At 49.5% G+C, this 17,377-nt stretch overlaps 1 protein-coding gene across 2 annotated transcripts; it reads left to right on the plus strand.

Annotated features, from left to right (window-relative positions):
- Positions 1 to 825: 825 nt before the first annotated feature.
- On the plus strand, positions 826 to 13,625 carry Cdc25b (cell division cycle 25B). Of its 2 annotated transcripts, XM_008844332.3 has the most exons (16): positions 836 to 1,275; positions 2,084 to 2,205; positions 3,837 to 3,888; positions 5,673 to 5,714; positions 5,852 to 5,888; positions 6,119 to 6,241; positions 6,341 to 6,463; positions 6,618 to 6,752; positions 7,261 to 7,341; positions 7,431 to 7,607; positions 7,824 to 7,919; positions 8,471 to 8,533; positions 8,660 to 8,758; positions 8,948 to 9,081; positions 12,140 to 12,251; positions 12,411 to 12,656. In XM_008844332.3, the coding sequence occupies exons 1-16, from the start codon at positions 1,088 to 1,090 to the stop codon at positions 12,549 to 12,551; spliced, it is 1,725 nt and encodes a 574-aa protein (XP_008842554.1). In that variant the 5' UTR covers positions 836 to 1,087; the 3' UTR covers positions 12,552 to 12,656. The 2 variants fall into 2 exon arrangements, with proteins under 2 accessions (XP_008842553.1, XP_008842554.1); XM_008844331.3 differs by having other exon boundaries at positions 826 to 1,275; positions 6,119 to 6,463; positions 12,411 to 13,625.
- The last annotated feature ends 3,752 nt before the right edge of the window (positions 13,626 to 17,377 follow it).

The following is a 17,377-nucleotide window of genomic DNA, read 5'->3' on the forward strand; positions in this document are numbered from 1 at the left end:
TAAAAGATGCTCATTGTAAGCCTATAGCAAATTCAGTCTCTCTTACAATCAGAGAAACGCTAATTAAACAATATGGTGCCATGGACATCAAATTAATCAATTGGTGTGAGATACCTCCATTAACTAGGTTCTTTAGTGACTAATACCCCAACTGCCTGCAGCAGAAATCCATGCCTAAGTCGAACCGTTAGGGTCTTCCCCCGAGTTGCAAAAGAAAATTGGGCCCCGAAGGATCACGTCTAAGCTGGGAGCCCAGGAAGCTCGGAAGCTCGGTCAGTTCCGCCCTGGTCTGAGCACAGAGTTGTTCTGCAAATTGTTCTTCGAAGCTGCTCAGCTCTGCAGCTGGCGGGGAGCCTTCCCGGATCAGATGCTTCGGAAAAGGGGCATATCCGGCCTCGACCAAACCCGTCACCCTAAACGAGTTAAAGGAATTTCTCCACGCCTCAATGCCAACGTCTGGAATGCAGACTTCCCAGCACACTTGGCAAACTTCCTGGACCCAGGTAGGGCGTCCCCGATCCCTTACTGGAGACCGTGCAAGCTAAACGTCGAGGGTCCTCATGAGGCCACCCTAGGGGCCGCTGCTTTCTCTGGAGCTATGTCTCTCCAAGCTGGGTCCCAGGAGGCAGACTCCTGCGGGGGCAGGACCCTCGTGCCCGAGGGCAGGGAGAGCATGTGTGGGGCGTGGGGCTCACCCCAATTCCTCATCTTTACCCGAAGCCTGGAAGTCCCGCGGGCCCGGAGCTTCTAGCCTCCGCGCGGCAAGCGGCGAGAGCCCCGCCCTCGGCCCCGCCCTCCCTGAACCCGCGCCCCCATTGGTGGCGTCCGGCGGCGCTGCCGCTGTTATTTTTCGAATATATAAGGAGGTGGAGGTGGCAGCTGCAGCTAGAGGTTTCCCGAGCAGCTGCCTAGCCCCGCGTCCCTCCCCCTTCTTTCCTCCCCGCATCCCTCTCCCTCACTCCCAGGCCCGCGGCTCTTCCTCCCTCCCTCCTTCCCTTCACCCCGGGCCCTCCCTCCCTGAACCCAGCAAGCTGGGCCCGGCGTCTGTCTCTCCCAGCAGCCAGCCTTTGCCCGACCTGCCGCGGAGATGCCGCAGCCGAAGTCTGCGCGGGACTCAGCTCTCGGTCCTGCGGGCGTGCTCGGTGCTCAGCGCCCCCGCCACCTCCCAGGCCTCCGTTCCGAGTCTGATAGCTTCCTGGGGTCCCCAGAACTCGCGGCCTCCTCTCCGGTCACCACCCTTACCGAGACCATGCACAACCTCGCTGGGCTTGGCAGGTAGGATGCCCCAAGGACTCTGGATGTGGTGGAATAGGAGGCCCGAACTAGGGCCCTGGGGTACTAGGCGGGGAAGCCTGCCTAATCCTTGAGGTGGAGTAGAGACACCCTTACCCCACCTTCAGGGACCTCTGAGGAGGGTGCTGAGACTAGCTGTATGACCCACACCCTCCAAGTGACCTGCTAAAAATTCTTTCCTTCCTGCTACCTCTTTGTGCCTACCCACTACCTCCCTAATCTGAGCTCCCAAGGTACCATTTTGCCCCAGGCATTGAATCTGAAGCGTGAAGGTTCACTTGAGGTTGGCACAGCAGTATGTCTCACATGCTCAGTCCCTGCTTTTTGTATCCCCCCCCCATCTGCCCCCAGTGTTAAACTGATTAAAGACTAGTCCACCTCCCTGTGCAAGCCTGTGGGAAGTCCCACCTGGGTGGGCCAGCTGAAGTAGAGACCCAGGTCTTAGCTTTTGCCTCCAGGAAGGTTCATGAATGGGTAGGGGTGTGAGGAACAGGGGAAGGCTCTCCAGAGGTCCCTACTGCCCCCTACCCTCATTCTTGCCCCTGGTTCATCTCTTCCTGCACCTCAGAGAAGACACTCTAGGGCCTCAGTGGAATGAAGAGCTTTGAACTGAAATAGATGGTAGCCCCATGATGTGATCACTTCCTGGAGTGGTACTGAGGGTCTCCTGGCTCATTGATTGGTTGGCCCTTCACAGATGGGCAGTAAGTACATAGGAACATGGACCAACCAGCTTCTGAGTCCTACATTAATTTACTTTTCTCCTTGCCTGTCTTTTCCCCCTTCCCAGTGAGACCCCAAAGAGTCAGGTAGGGAGCCTGTCATTCCGGAACCAGCTGGCTTGCCTATCCCTGTCAAGACGCTCCTCTGAATCCTCCTTGTCCTCTGAATCCTCAGAATCTTCTGATGCAGGTGAGGGCCAGAGTGCCTGGAGAGCTCCCCCAGTGTCAGAGTTTGGGGAACTGCGTGGGCCTCCTGACTTCTTTGCCCATCAGATTAACATCCTTCCCACAACTTGGTTGCCCTTCTCCACCCTGCCCTCAAAGCTGAGAAGAAAACACCTCTGATGAGTCTTACCACACCCAACCCAGACTGGGGGAGCCAGGGGAGGGTGTGGCCCTCAATAAGAAGGGCTATCATACCTATTCAAAACCTAGTGACAAAGTTGCTAAACCACAGCTCCACCCAAAAGGCATAGTTCTGAAAGGTGGTTCTTGTGTAAGACTCTGTCTGTAACTTTTATCCTTATAAAACCATTATCCTTCCAAATTATTTTAAACTAGCTTAAGAAAAATTCTTAGAAAGGATTGTGCTCTTATTTATTTTTATTTTGTGTATGAATATATTGCCTGCATGTGTGTAAATGCACCCATGTTGTGCAGTGCCCTTGGAGGTCAGAAGAGGGTGTCAGAGCTGGAGTTACAGACCATTGTCAGCCACCATGTGTGTGCTGGGAATCGAACCCAGGTCCTCTGCAAGAGCAGCCAGTGCTCTTTACCACTGAGTCATCTCTCCAGCCCCAGGATTGTGCTTTTAAAAAGTGTATAGAGGAGAGCTTCTGTTAGAACCTCTGTACCTCCAATTTCAGGGGATCCAACGCCCTCTTCTGAACTCTGTGGGTATTGCGTGACACAGGTGCACTTCCATTCATGCAGGCAATACACTCATACACATAAAATAAAAATAATAAATGAGCCGGGCGTGGTAGCGCACGCCTTTAATCCCAGCACTCGGGAGGCAGAGGCAGGTGGATCTCTGTGAGTTCAAGGCCAGCCTGGTCCACATAGTGAGTTCCAGGACAGCTGGAGCTACAAGGAGACCCTGTCTCAAAAAGACCAAAATAATAATAATAATAATAATAATAATAATAATAATAATAATAATAAATAAAATATTTTTAAAACATCAAAAAACAAAAGATTTTTGGTCTTTTTGACACAGGGTCTCCCTGTAGCCCCACCAGCCCGGAACTCACTATGTAGACCAGTCTGGCCTCAAACTCAGAGATCTGCCTGATTCTGCCTCCCAAGTACTGAGATTAAAGGCATGCACCACCACGCCCCACTTAAATATTTTTAAAAAACTGGAAATTAGCTGGTCTTGTTTTCTCCATTCTGTATGATCTCCTGGAGAGCCATCCACAGCTCATAGCCTCTTTTTAAAAAGTTTACACTTATTTAGCCAGGCATGGTGGCACATGTCTTTAATCCCAGCACTTGGAAGACAGAGGCAGTCAGATCTCTGTAAGATCCAGGCCAGCCTGGTCTCCACAGTGAGAGCCAGGCCAGCTAGGGTTACAGGGAGACCCTGTCTCAAAAACAAAACAAATTTTTTTAAAAGACCTAGAGAATTTTCCATAGTAAACAGAGTGGAGTTCTGTGCTTTTGGAAGGACAATGTCCCGTGCTTAGGGTCCATGGGTAAGTTTGTTTCATTTTCTAGTGTGTTCAGATATCAAATAGAAACAGGCTTCTTTTTTTCCTTTTGGAAGAAAAATAAGCAGGAAAGTTTGCTACCTTCAAACCCAGGTGTCTGTCCCTGCAGGTCTCTGCATGGATTCCCCCAGTCCTATGGACCCACAGATGGCAGAGCACACGTAAGTAGAGAAGGGAGAATTCCTACCACTGAGGAGTTGGCATCTGCCCATGGGAATTCTGCTTCCTTACAAGGGGGGCCAGGAAAAGTAGACACATCCCTAAAGATTCCATCACAAGGTGCTGGTTGACCTTCCCAAGCCTTGAGTCTGCTCCCTGTTTCAGAGAAATGTCTGTTGTCATAGAAGCCAGATGAGAATAGGCTCAGAAGCAGGGGTCATAGAGACAGTAGCCTGTGGGAACAGAGGACACTTGATTCCAGCTGGCTTTGTTATTCAGGAATATGCACTCCTATATCCCTTTTTTCTTTTTGCCTGTGCACATTTTTTTGTGCGTGTGAAATGATTATATAACTTAAAAATATGGTCCTGTGGAGTATAGTAGCCAACACAAAACACAGTACCCACAGGCTGGCTTGACTCTTGGCTCATCAGCAACCTCTTGCTTTACTGACACTTGACCAACCCTTGACGAGGCCCTTTGCATAGGGAATGGAGAGAAAATTGGTAGACTCTGCTCTAAGCAGACACCTCCTCCTTGTCCATGGGCACAGATTGTACTTGCTAGAGAACACCTGTTTCCATCCAGCTGCTGGAGCAGCTGCCAGTCATTAGTAGGGACAGCTGGGCATTGCCAGCCTTAGGCTGGTGAACTGTAGCTTTGGGTTTAGGGCAGTGGCTCTATTTCTTCCTGTTGCCTTTGATCAGACTGTGCTGGGCTAAGGGTTTGTTCACAAACAGGAAACAGAATTGGGTGGGGATGGGAGGGCTGTGGCTTGGTTTTTAGTGGCAACATAGATCCCTTACCCCTAGAGCCCAGCTGCAGATTGGAAACAAAGCTAATTAAGTTGGTGGTGCCTGATGCCAGGTTGACTTTGCACAACTCCCTCTGAGAGAAGAGGCACCCCTTGATACTTTGGCATTGAGTGACCCTCTACTTCCGCACCTGCTTTTGACCGTTTACAGTTTCTCAGAACAAAGCTGGTGCATGTGTGCGCGTGTGTATAGATGCACAAAAACTCTGCGTGGCAGGTGGTCTCCAGCAACATAGCTGGGAGGCAGAGCCTATATTCAGAAGCTTATGCCTCAGCCTCAAAAGGAACATCTGTTGGAATTCCTTGCCGACTAGCCTCTTCTAAGGAAGAAGGGGGGGTCAGAATGAAGGTTGGGTCTTCTTGGAAAATTCTGTAGGATGGAGGAAAGGATGTGACCCTGCACACTTGTCACTAGGGGGTCTGCCAGGCTGATCCAGGGGACCACTAAAGCAGTCCCCTGTCCTGGAGGGAGCCAGGTCAGTTCCTCCCAGGGGGAAGGGAAGCCCAGCATTACTGGCTTCACTTCTAGAGTCACCCACATTGCAGAGTGCCTGCTGCCCGTCAATATGGAATGGATGGATGCCTCTCCTGGTGGCCATATGGCCCCACAAAGGTGATTTACATACAGGTGGAAGGCTTGTGCTAGCTGGTGCAGGCTGGCGAGACGACCGTTGCCTTGGTGATGTCTAAATGACCCAGTGACCTACCCCAGCTGTCTCTATCACTGTCATTCTCTGCACCCACTTCCATTCAGGGCAGCCTTGAAAACCCCAGGCTTCCTCCCATATCCCTCCTCCCTGGTACCTAGTCTCACCAATAGGGGACTTCCTCCCCTCCCCTTTCCCTAGCCTGACCCCAAGCCCTTGTCCTTGCTCTCTCATCCCTGGCTCCTTGGTCTTGTGATCTGGGGCCTGGTATTATAAATAGATGTTGGGCTACAGGGGAACATGAGTGACTTCTTCTCTCTTCTAGGTTTGAACAGGCCATTCAGGCAGCTAGCCGGGTCATTCGAAAGTGAGTGTTTCCAGCCTTCTGTACTCACCTCTTGCTGTCTCCCGAAATGTAGAGGACATGGGTGCAGCGATAGCATGCCTGCTTTTAGTCCCTGTCCTCAACTCTACCAGCCCTGACTGTCCCTCGTTCTTTTGCAGTGAGCCATTTACCATAAGACGCTTCCAGTCCTTGCCGGTGAGTGTCTTCAGAGGCCTGACAGGGAGCTTAGGCATTCTGGCTGGGCAAGGACATCCTGGGGGCACCTCTCAGAGATGTTCTTGAAGCAGCCAGGTGTCCTAGGTTGGCTGGGGAAGATGGGATTTCATATTCTGGGGGAGTTGGAACTGGGTAAGAGAAAGTAGGGCTTGGGTGGTAACAAACAGGAATGCAGCACTCAGTATTTGCTGCCTTTCCTCACTCCCTAGGTGAGGCTGCTGGGCCACAGCCCTGTGCTACGGAACATCACCAACTCCCAAGCACTGAACAGCTGGAAGAAAAATGAAGCAGGAAACAGAGCTGCAAGCAGCCCTGAGACAGACAAAGAGAATGTGTGTTTCCAGAGGCCAAGATGGAAGATCCTGAGAGAAAAGGGTGTACAGGGTAGTCCTCTAGTCCTGAAGATGCCTCTTTTCCCATCTTGCCTGCAGGATGGATTTGTCTTCAAGATGCCATGGAAGTCTACCCATCCCAGCCCTGCCCAAGTTCTGACCAAGTGGGCCAGCCGCAGAGAGGCCTTTACCCAGCGGCCAAGCTCAGCCCCTGACTTGATGGTACATGAGGAGAACTGACCCCTGCAGGGCCCACAAGAGACAGCTAGGGGAAGGAAAGGGTGGTCCAGAGATCCCTCGGGTACTGGAGACTTAGCTGTAGAAGGGGTACAAGTCCCCACATCTGAGTATGCTGTGTCTGTTGTCATTTGAACAGTGCCTTACCCCTGAGCGAAAGATGGAAGTAGAGGCACTAAGCCCTGTGGCTCAGTCCTGCTTCTCCCTGACCCCTGCTGAGGGAGCTGCTGAGGAGGATGATGGATTTGTAGACATCCTGGAGAATGATTTAAAGGTAAACAGCCTTGGCCTACTAGTTCCTTACTTCCTCTTCCCTGGGATAGGCCCAAAGAGGAAAGCTCTGTCGTGGTACATACCTTTAATTCCAACACTCAGGAGGCAGAGGCAGATGGATCTCTGTGAGGTCTACATAGCAAGTCCCAGGCCAGCTGGGGCTACAAGGACATCCTGTCTCAAACAAAAAAGGAAAAGCACTGCCTTCTACAAGACTATGACCTTATTCCAGTGTCAGAAACTTTGAATAAACCTGATCTCTGGCAGTAGAGGCTCAACAGGGTGAGGGACTCAGTTCAGGACAAGCCTCAGCAGCAGGTGGATCCCTTGAAGCTCTTTAGGCCTGGGCAGCTGCCATAGATGAAGGAGCCAGCAAGGCTGGGAGGACTATGGGCCCCATACTGCTGAGAGAGTAGGCAAGGGAAGGGAAGGCCCTGCTGGACAGTTTGGGGCTGATAGGGTTTACTCTGTGCTTATGGTTATGACTATCCTTGCTGATTTGACCTCAGGATGATGATGTAGTCCCCCCAGGCATGGAGAGCCTCATTAGTGCCCCACTGGTCAAGACTCGGGATAAGGACGAAGAACAGGTAGGCCTCAGGGGTATCCCCCTCAGAGCTTGAGGGACCTGGGGTTTAAGAACTATGCACTTTAACCACTGACCTGCTTCCCCTCCCAGGATCTCATCATGTTCAGCAAGTGTCAGCGGCTCTTTCGCTCTCCATCCATGCCCTGCAGTGTGATCCGGCCCATACTCAAGAGGCTAGACCGACCCCAGGACAGGGACATACCTGTTCAGAGCAAGCGCAGGAGGAGTGTGACCCCCCCGGAGGAGCAGCAGCAGCCTGAAGAACCTGTTAGTGCCTTCCTCCTGTTAGGGACTGGGCTGTCACTGTGCACCGGGGATGTGTTTGGGCTGGAGATGGTCTAGGCTTCACTGTTTTGGCCAAATGTGTAAGCAGGTGGTGGTGTGCAGGAGGTCCTAGGTATGACAGAGAAAGAGGTTCCAGCCAAATAGCACTGAGAGGCAAGCTCACCCCTGACCCTGGCCTCCATCTGCCTCACCTTCCAGAAGGCCCGTGTTCTCCGCTCAAAGTCCCTGTGTCATGACGAGATTGAGAGCATCCTAGACAGTGACCACCGGGGATTAATTGGAGATTACTCTAAGGTACGGGCACTCAGGAGGCTTGACATCTGCCTAGGAGCAACTTTGCTCCTTCTCTGTCCCCTTAGGCTCCTTTTAATTTGTATCCTTTCATTCTTGTTTTCATGCAAGCCACCTCCTTCTGGCTTCCCTTATGTAAATCTTCCCAAGCATTTCCCACTATATTTTAGCCTTGATTTGTTTTGTTTTTGTTTGATTGAAACAGGGCCTCTGCTTCCCAAATACTTGGATTAAAGGTGTACATGCCACACTCAGCCTTGAAAACCATTTCCAAAATAATGTCTGGTGTGAAGTCTCCTCCTGCACCCTGTTCCCCCTAAGCTTACAAAGCCTGAGGAGCAGGAGGCAGAAAGTTCTTACTTTCCCCCTTCTTTTCTTACCCTTGGACAGTTGTTCTCTGGGTATCATCCCCTGGAGGGTCTGCTCAGAGCTGAGTTTGAAGGTCAGCAGGTGTTACAGCCTCTGGATTTGTAAACAAAACTCTGTCCTTTCTAGGCTTGTCTTACCACCTTCCCTTTCCCCTGACTGACTCTCCCTCTGATCCTTTTCTTCAGGCTTTCCTCCTACAGACTGTGGATGGCAAACACCAAGATCTCAAGTATATCTCACCAGAAACTGTAAGCAGGGTTTGGCTATTGACTTCCCCTGGGGATGGGCTCCATGTATAGACTAGCAGAATGGCGAGAGCAAATGCTTGGCTGCCAACCTCACCTGCTGGCACCAACCCCAATGGCCTCCTGCAGATGGTGGCCCTGTTGACAGGCAAGTTCAACAACATCGTGGAGAAGTTTATACTTGTGGACTGCAGATACCCCTATGAGTATGAAGGCGGGCACATCAAGGTGAGGTGGGGTGCTGGTAAGGCCAGACCCTCCTATTCAGATCCTCTGCCAAGAGGATGAGTAACCTTCCATGGCATACTTTCTCATGGAGAGGGTTCTGCCCAGCAAGAGGTGGAGGTATCTGTCTGGGAACTGAAAGGGAAGGGGCCAGCCTCCAGCTGCAGGCTTGACCCCCAGCTCCTCTGACAGACTGCTGTGAACTTGCCCCTGGAACGGGATGCCGAGACCTTCCTGCTGCAGAGTCCCATCATGCCCTGTAATCTGGACAAGAGAATCATCCTCATTTTCCACTGTGAATTCTCATCTGAGCGTGGGCCCCGCATGTGAGTCCCAGCTCTGTCCCCCTGCCTAGCTAGTGCCTACCCTGGCCTTCTTAACTCAGACTTGGGACGCTAGGACCTGGGCACTCTTGCTGCATCTGATGAGTTGAAGCTGACCTCACTCCCTCACTATGCACAGCAATCCTCTTCCCATTCCCCTCTCCATCCATCTCATCAGACTACCTACCCACTGCTGCCACCCCACAAAAATTGGTGTCGACTCTACCATTGTCCTTCAAATCCAAGGACCCTGTCTTCAGCCCTATTCTCAATCATACATTTCTGATGTTTGGTGCTTTTTATGTCTAACTGGAATCCTCTTTCCTTGCTGTCTGTAACCTGGGCCCTCAGCCTGTGATGTCTCTCCTTTATCTTTCTGTTCATGTTCTCTATCGCCGCCCCCATCTGTCCCACCTCCTGTCCCAGGACTGCCACCAGCTCCACTTGATAGCTATTAACCTCACAGTGGGCTGGAACCTGTGCTCCCCATTCTTTGTACACCCCTGCTGCACTCCCCTCTCTTCTGGGATTCCAGTCCAGTGATTCCTGCCTCTGCTGGACACTCGGACCAGTCACTGAGCTTCAGTTTTTGCTCCTCCTTCCTTCCCTTTCCTGCTTGACTCAGTGGGTAAAAGCACTTGCCATATAACCTTGGCACCCTGAGTTCAATTCCCCGAACCCATATAAAGGTGGAAGGAAAGAACCAACACCACAAAGTTGTCCCTTGACTTTTTGTTTTGTTTTTGTTGTTGTTGTTTTGGTTATTATTTTATGTGTATGAGTGTATTGCCTGCATGTATGTGAGTGCACCTGTGTCGTGCAGTGCTGCAGAGGTCAGAAGAGAGCCTCAGATTCCCCTGGAACTGGAGTTAAGGATGGTTTGTAGCAGCCATGTAGGTGCTGGGAATCAAACCCAGGTCCTCTGCAAGAAAAGTCAGTACTCTTAACTGCTGAGCCACCTCTCCGGCCCTCTCTTTACTTTTTAAAGATTTCTTTTTAGTTTTAATTTTTTTTAATTTTTATTTATTTTTATTTTATATATATGCCTGCATGTATGTTCATCCATTGGTGTGCAGTGCCCTAGGAGGCTGGAAGAGGGCATCAGATCTCCTGGAACTGGAGTTATAGACAGTTGTTAGCCACTCTCTGGGAGCTGGGAACTGAACCCAGGTCTTTTGCAAGAACAGCCAGTGCTCTTTTATTTTTATTTATTTTATGTGTACACGTGTATTGCTTGCATGTAAGTAAGTGCACCCATGTCATGCAATGCCTTTGGAGGACAGAAGAGGCTGTTGGATCCCCTGTAACTGGAGTTACAGGCAGTTAGCTGCCATGTGGGTGCTGGGATTTGAACCTGGGTCTTCTGCAAGAACAGCCAGTGTTCTTAACTGCTGAGCCATCTCTCTAGCCCTGCAGCCAGTGCTCTTCACCACTGAACCATCTCTCCAGCCCCTTAGGTTTTTGTGGGGGTTTTTTGGTCTTTTTGAGATAGGGTCTCCCTATAGCCCCAGCTGACCTGGAACTCACTATGTTGACCAGATTGGCCTTGAACTCACAGAGGTCAACCTGCCTCTGCCTCCTGAGTACTGGGATCAAAGGCATGTGGCATCCAGCCCCTTAGTTTTAAATTTTTAAAATCCTGTATGTGTAGCCAGGTGTGGTGGCATATGCCTTTAATCCCAGCACTTGGGAGGCAGAGGCAGGCAGATCTCTGTGAGTTCAAGGCCACCCTAGTCTACATAGGGAGTTCCAGGCCAGCTTGGACTACAGGAAGACCCTGTCTCAAAAAGATTTAAAAAAAAATCGTGTATGTGTATGTTGGGTGAGCATGTCAAGGTGCATGTGCCACAGCCCTTGTGTATAGAAGTCAAGAGACAACTTTGTGAAGTTGCTTCTCTCCTTCCACCTTTGTATGGATTCAGGGAATTGAACTCAGGTTGCCAGGGTTGCATGTCGAGTGCTTTTACCCTCAGAGACATCTCACTGACCTTTTTTTTTTAAGTATTTTATTTATTATTTTTATTTTAGTGTATGAGTATATTGCCTGCATGTGTGTAAGTGCACCCGTGTTGTGCAGTGCCCTTGGAGGTCAGAAGAAAATGTTGGATTCCCCTGAAACTGGAGTTACGGATGGTTGTTAGCTGCCATGTGGGTGCTGGGAATAGAACCTGGGTCCTCTGTAACAGTAGCCAGTGTCCTTAACCACTGAGCCATCTCTCCAGCCCCTCACTGACCCTTTTTTATTTAGTATGTATATGTACATGTATAAAAGTGCCTTTGTGTGTGTGGTATATGTGTATATGGTATATGCACGTGTATATATAACTGCATGTACAAGTGTACATATGCATAGAGGCTAGAGGAGGAGTTGGTGTCCTGCTGGATCCTGTCTGGTGGATCACTCTCCACCGTAATCCCAGGAGACAGGGTTTCAAACTGAACCTGGAGCTAGGCTGGCAGCCACTAAGCCCTGCTGATCCTCCTGTCTCCACTTTCTACACTGCTTAGGTCATAGGCTTTTATTACCTGTATTCTTGCGATTTGAAATAGGATCCTCATGCTTACTCAACGTGTGCTTACCCACTGAGCCATCCCACCATCCCCTACTTTTTATGTTTGAGACAGTCTCAGTAAACTGTATAGGCTGGTCTTAAGCTCCCTCTGTAGCTAAAGCAGGTCTTGAACTTGGAATCCTCCTGTCTCAGCATCCCAAGTAGCTAGGATTACATGCTTTCACCACCAGGCCTGGCTCTGAATGAATCTTATATTAACTGGTCATCTCTCTTGCTTCCCCTTTTCTGGTACAGGTCACAGATTTCTCTAACCAAGGTTATGCAACTGCCTTCCAGAAATGGTGGCTACCCCCCCCCCATTTACCTCCTTTTTCCATTATCCCACCACTTTTACTTCATAGCCAGACTTATCTAATGGCTGACATTCCTGTGTTCAGAAGCTTGTGCCTCCAAAAGGCTCTCAAAGGAGTGTGTAAAGGGCACAGTTCTCCCGAAGCAACCTCCCAACATGTAGCCTACTCTGATACCCCATTACCATGCTGCTCCAGGTGCCGGTTCATCAGGGAACGAGACCGAGCGGCTAACGACTATCCCAGCCTATACTACCCTGAGATGTATATCCTCAAAGGCGGCTACAAGGAGTTCTTCCCACAGTACCCGGTACCATGGCAGGGGGTGGCCACAGGTTTCATGACATGAACTGTAGGGTCAGGGTTCAGCCAGGCTATAGGCCAAACAGAAAAGAAGGAAGTGCATCTCACCACACGTTTAGCCTTTCTCTCACATTGATAAACTTCTCATCTTCTCATCCTTCTTTAGAACTTCTGTGAGCCCCAGGACTACCGACCCATGAACCATGAAGCCTTCAGGGATGAGTTGAGGACCTTCCGCCTCAAGACTCGCAGCTGGGCTGGGGAGCGGAGCCGGCGCGAGCTCTGTAGCCGACTACAGGACCAGTGAGAAGCCAGCCTCCAGCCCTGCCAACTTCCTTGCCTCATGGGGCCTGGGAGCTGGTGGCTCCCTGTTCCTGTGCGGCTGAGGCCTGCTGGAGGCCCCAGGTGCTATGAGGGAGGAGATGGTATGGGTGTCACTTCTGTGTCTGTCCTTGCCCCCAATTCTGTTTCACCCCACTAATTTTCCATATCCTGATGCCACCCCAACATGTTCAAGACCCCAGCCTTTTGGGTGGGTACCAGCTCAAAGGAAGTGTTTTGTGCTCCCTGGGAGCCCTTTTGTTGTCCTTGTTCCTTGTTTGTGTTAACTCTTTGTCTTCCTGTGTCCAGAAAGCCCCCTTTGTGAGGACAGCCCCAGTTCTTGAGGATGAGCCCAGCCATTCTGTGCCCTGGGAGGCAGCACTCTGCTTGCCCTCTACAGGAATCACAGTGCTGTCTGCTCTCTCCTGGCCTCCACACAGACACCTCCATTGAAAACATAAGCTCTTTTTTTTTTTCCTCTTGTAGTCTTACCTGCACACTTGATTTCTGTTTGACTTATACTGTCTCAGGACACATTCACAGCTGAGTAGGCTCCCCTATGCAGCTGGGGTTAGAGATTCTAACATCAATTACCCACTAGGCCTTGACTTTTGTTACCCCAGAAAGGAATATTCTCCTTTGGGGCCTCCAGGGCAATAACCCAAGGCTTGATTCAGGAGCAAGCCCCATCCCTACCACTGTGAATCTGACCCTCACTGCTCAGAATTTGCTGCTGTCCTGTTGCAGATGGATGGTTAGGTGGATGGTCATGGATGCATGGTGCCTTACACGCATGTATGCACACACACTGGGTAAAAGCATTTTGGTGAGCATAATCCTACAGCAGGAGTGTGTATGTGTGTGTGTGTGTGTGTCTTTGTGGACAAAGTCTTTATACTTAATGTTTGGAAAATATTAAAGAGATGCATGGAAGCAACTGTACCAAGACCCAAGCAACCTCTGGATTTGGAATCTATGTGTGGGAGGGGCTGTGCTGGAAGGTCCCAGTGAGTCATCTGTTAGAGCCTTGGTTCAATAAATCACTGAGCAAGTTGAAAAACCAGTTTGTTATGTGGGGCCTTTGACAAAACCATAGCAGACCTGATGGTAGGGTTGGGGAGGGGACAGATCAGCAGGGACCGGAAGGCTTCCCGAAGAAGGGACCACATGCTTCATGCTCTCTTCTAAAGTCTCTCTTGCTCTTTTTAGTTTTTTTTGAGGTAGGGAAAGGGGAACCTCTCACTAAGTAGCCTAAGCGGGCCTCAAACTTGTGGCAGTTCTGCCTCGGCCTCTGTCATGCTGGGGTTATAAGCATGTACCATCATGCCCAGTTGGTAAATCTCCAGCATGACCCTCTGTTAGAGCTTTGGATTCATCTCCCTCCCACCAAGCACTCCTGAGCTCACCCTTCCTTAACCTTGCATTAAATGGTACAAGTGACCCCATCACTCTAGAATTGTCAGTGGCTTCCATTGTCCTCAGGCTAAGCTGAAAGGATTCTTGGCATAGTCCTAAGGGTTTAGTTCATCCCCCAGGTCAGCAGGAAAGGGCCAATCTGGAGGAACCAATCTCTCTCCCCCTTATTCTTTAAGATAGGTTCTCTCACTGGAGCTTGCTGATTTGGCTAGACTGGCTGACCAGTCCTAGGATCTTCAAGACTCCTGTCTCTACTTCCCCAGCTCTGGTATTTCCAGTATCTATAGTCAGGAAAAAGCGGTGAATGCTAGCACTCAGCTTGCTTCCAGGACTCAAGCCCAAGAAATGGTGCCACCCACATGGACTAGGGAAGTCTTTCCACCTCAGCCTAATCAAGATAATCCTCCATAGGCCTATATGAGGCAGTCTTCCAGGTGATTCTAAATCTCATCAAGTTGACAACTGAAATTAACCTCCAGAGGTGGATTCTTAAAGCTCATTGGCCAGCCACCCTAGCCAAATGGATGAGCTCCAGGTTCAGCAAGAGAACTTTCTCAAAAAATCAGGTGGAGAACAAAAGAGGACACTGGATATCCACCTCTGGTCTGTACACCTGCATTCCCATGTACATACACAAGAACTATACACACAAGATAGAACACACAAACAGCAAAAGTTTTGGTGAACTACTTTTTCTCTGAACTGAAATGTGATTCCTATATATAGCAGAGTTCAGATAGCTGTCAGTGCCAAGCCCACAGACTATCATGTGGTAGTGGCAGTTGCTTGAGCAGTACAGGCCCAGCCTGTTTCTGACTCTCCTACACTGCAAGAGGTAATATTAGTCTGTTTTACTGTTGTTTTTTTTTTTTTTGAGGAAGCTTCATTTTTAATTTTTATAAAACATTTTTAATTGAATTTTTGTGTATTTCATATAGAACATCTCAATCTTAATTATCTTTATACCCCCATCCCCACCGGCACCCTCCCATAGCTCACCCACTGGAGCCCATATACTCTGTCATCCCTGTTAAGGCTGTCTGTGTCAAATCAGTGTCCCTTAGGTGTTCCCCAGTACAAGTCCATCCATTGAGGGCTAGTCAGCCTATCTAGAGTCCCTTGTTTTAGGAAAATCAGCTCTTCATCTAGCAGCAATCAGACCAAATTTCATCAGATAAGATCAGGGTCTGCTGTTCGTTTTCCCAGATCTATGCTGGGTTTTTGTCTGCCTGAGTTTGCATGGGACTTGTATATGCTGACACCATTGCCATAGAATCATATGAGCAGGTTTCCAGGAGCTTGTAGAACTCTTCCATATGGTCCTGCACTTCCTCCATGGCTCTTACAATCTTTCTACCCCCTCTTCTGAAATGGTCCCTGAGCCTTGGGTGGGTGGAGTTTAATAAAGGGGTCCTGTCCAAGGACCAGCATTCAGCAGACTCTTGATCTCTACACTTTGGCCATTTGTGACCTTTTGTGTTCCTGGCCCTCTGCTGCATGAGGAGCTTCATTATTGAGAACTATTGTTAATGTCCTCTTTCTTTTTGGTCTTTTTCAGACAGGGTCTCCTGTAGCCCCAGCTGTCTTGAAACTTGCTATGTAGACCAGGCTGGCCTTGAACTCACAGAGATCTACCTGCCTCTGCCTCCCAAGTGCTGGGATTAGAGGCGTGCGCTCTAGTGTCCTCTTCTTCACCCCTGTTCTATGTTCCATGAGCCTTAGGTTTAGAGGTTTCATTGTAGATGTGCCACTTAGGCCTGGGCAATTCATAGATAATGTTCATGTGTGACCAGTTGTGGTACTTGGTAATAGTCTTCAACTGGTGCAAAATGAACTTCTTTCATGAGTGTTAACTTGGGTATTTGTAAATATAAGGATACATATTTTGCACATAGTAAGAAATCACATTAGCCTGAGGATGTAACAGTCTTGGGGTTTTCTCTAAGATCTATGACCTCTCCAGTCATGGTTATGTTTTACAGTACCATACCTGAGTTTCCTCCCATTGAGTGGGCTTTTAGTCCAATTACTTAGTTGTTGATTACCCCCAAAAGTACCACGACTGCACCAATGACATATGCTGTGCCACCTATTGATGTGGTTATTTGGCCTTGAAGCTGGTGTTGGACCATTGATTGATGTTTCCCCTTGGCACCTTCATCGCGCTCTCCAAAGCTGAGACCTGCCTTCAGGGGAAGTGGTTTCAGGTCAGTTGCAGCTCTATTGTTCCAAAGTATGTTCTGTCTTCAGCGGCAATAGGGTCTTACTTCATGTTCTGGGAGGACATCAAGGGCTGTGGCAATAGCCTGAGTAATTTGGGGTGTCTCTTGGACCACCCTGGCCAGTAACTCAAAGGAAGGTGTCTCATGTTTGACACTGTTTCTTGGTATGCATCTAAGTCTTACTTTTTTTTTCCAAATGAGATTCTTAAAAATTTAATGACCTGTTAGGAGTTAATTGGCTGTAATTTTTAGGTTGCACCCGTCTACCAACAACAGCCCACATACATCTAGAAAATATTGCTAAGAAGGCTTCATCCCTGGAATTGAACATCTGGACATTCCACTTTTCACAGGCAATAAAGCTGTTAGTGGGTTGTGTGGGGCACACCTATATTTCCAGTACCTGGCAACCAGAAGCAGGAAGCTTGCCACAAGTTTGAGGCTAGCCTAGTGGTCTACAATAGTTTCAGGCAAGCCAGGGCTACATAGTAAGAACACCAGGGCTGCAGAGATGGCTCAGCGGTTAAGAACACTGGTTGTTCTTGCAGAAGACCCGGGTTCAAATCCCAGCACCCACATGTCAGCTAACAACTGCCTGTAACTCCAGTCCCAGGGGATCTGACAGCCTCTTCTGACCTCTGCGGGCATTGCACGACACAGGTGCACTTACCTACATGCAGGCAATACACACATACACATAAAAATAAAAAAAAAAAGAAAACCAACCTAACAAAATCAAACATAAATCACCATGAACAACAAAATCTGTTGGTACTGAAAGACATTTGAACAGGGAGATTAGGGCAGCTGAGTAATGATGGAGAAGTGCTGCTTTGTCCTTAAGAGAACTTGAGATGGTGTGAGATTATTCATAACCAGTGATTCAAAAGACTGGTGGCTCTAGGGCCTGATAAGGGTGAGAAGCATTCCTACCCTCCCCACACAGAAGTACCTGGGTACCAGCAAGCCAGGGGAGGTAGCTTGGCCACACCCAGCACACACTGGCAAGCACACCCAGGGGCCAGGTATGGGGTGAGGGCAGCTGCCAGGCAGGGAGTCAGCAGGCCTCAGGGCAGCAGGAGAGCTGCCTCATGGAGCTTCCTGGCTTCCCGCCCTACAGGAAGCTAGGCTGTTTGAAAGAACAAATCAGATATGTCCCCGTCCTTCTGGGGCC

The sequence above is a fragment of the Nannospalax galili genome, unplaced genomic scaffold (genome assembly GCF_000622305.1).
Source record: "Nannospalax galili isolate Female #2095 unplaced genomic scaffold, S.galili_v1.0 scaffold282, whole genome shotgun sequence".
NCBI lineage: Eukaryota > Metazoa > Chordata > Mammalia > Rodentia > Spalacidae > Nannospalax > Nannospalax galili.

Coding starts and splice junctions, on each gene's coding strand:
- Cdc25b (XM_008844331.3), top strand. CDS start 1,088: ATGCCGCAGCCGAAGTCTGCGCGGGACTCAGCTCTCGGTCCTGCGGGC. Junction 8,534..8,659: donor AGTATATCTCACCAGAAACT/GTAAGCAGGGTT, acceptor GGCCTCCTGCAG/ATGGTGGCCCTGTTGACAGG. Junction 9,082..12,139: donor TCTGAGCGTGGGCCCCGCAT/GTGAGTCCCAGC, acceptor ATGCTGCTCCAG/GTGCCGGTTCATCAGGGAAC.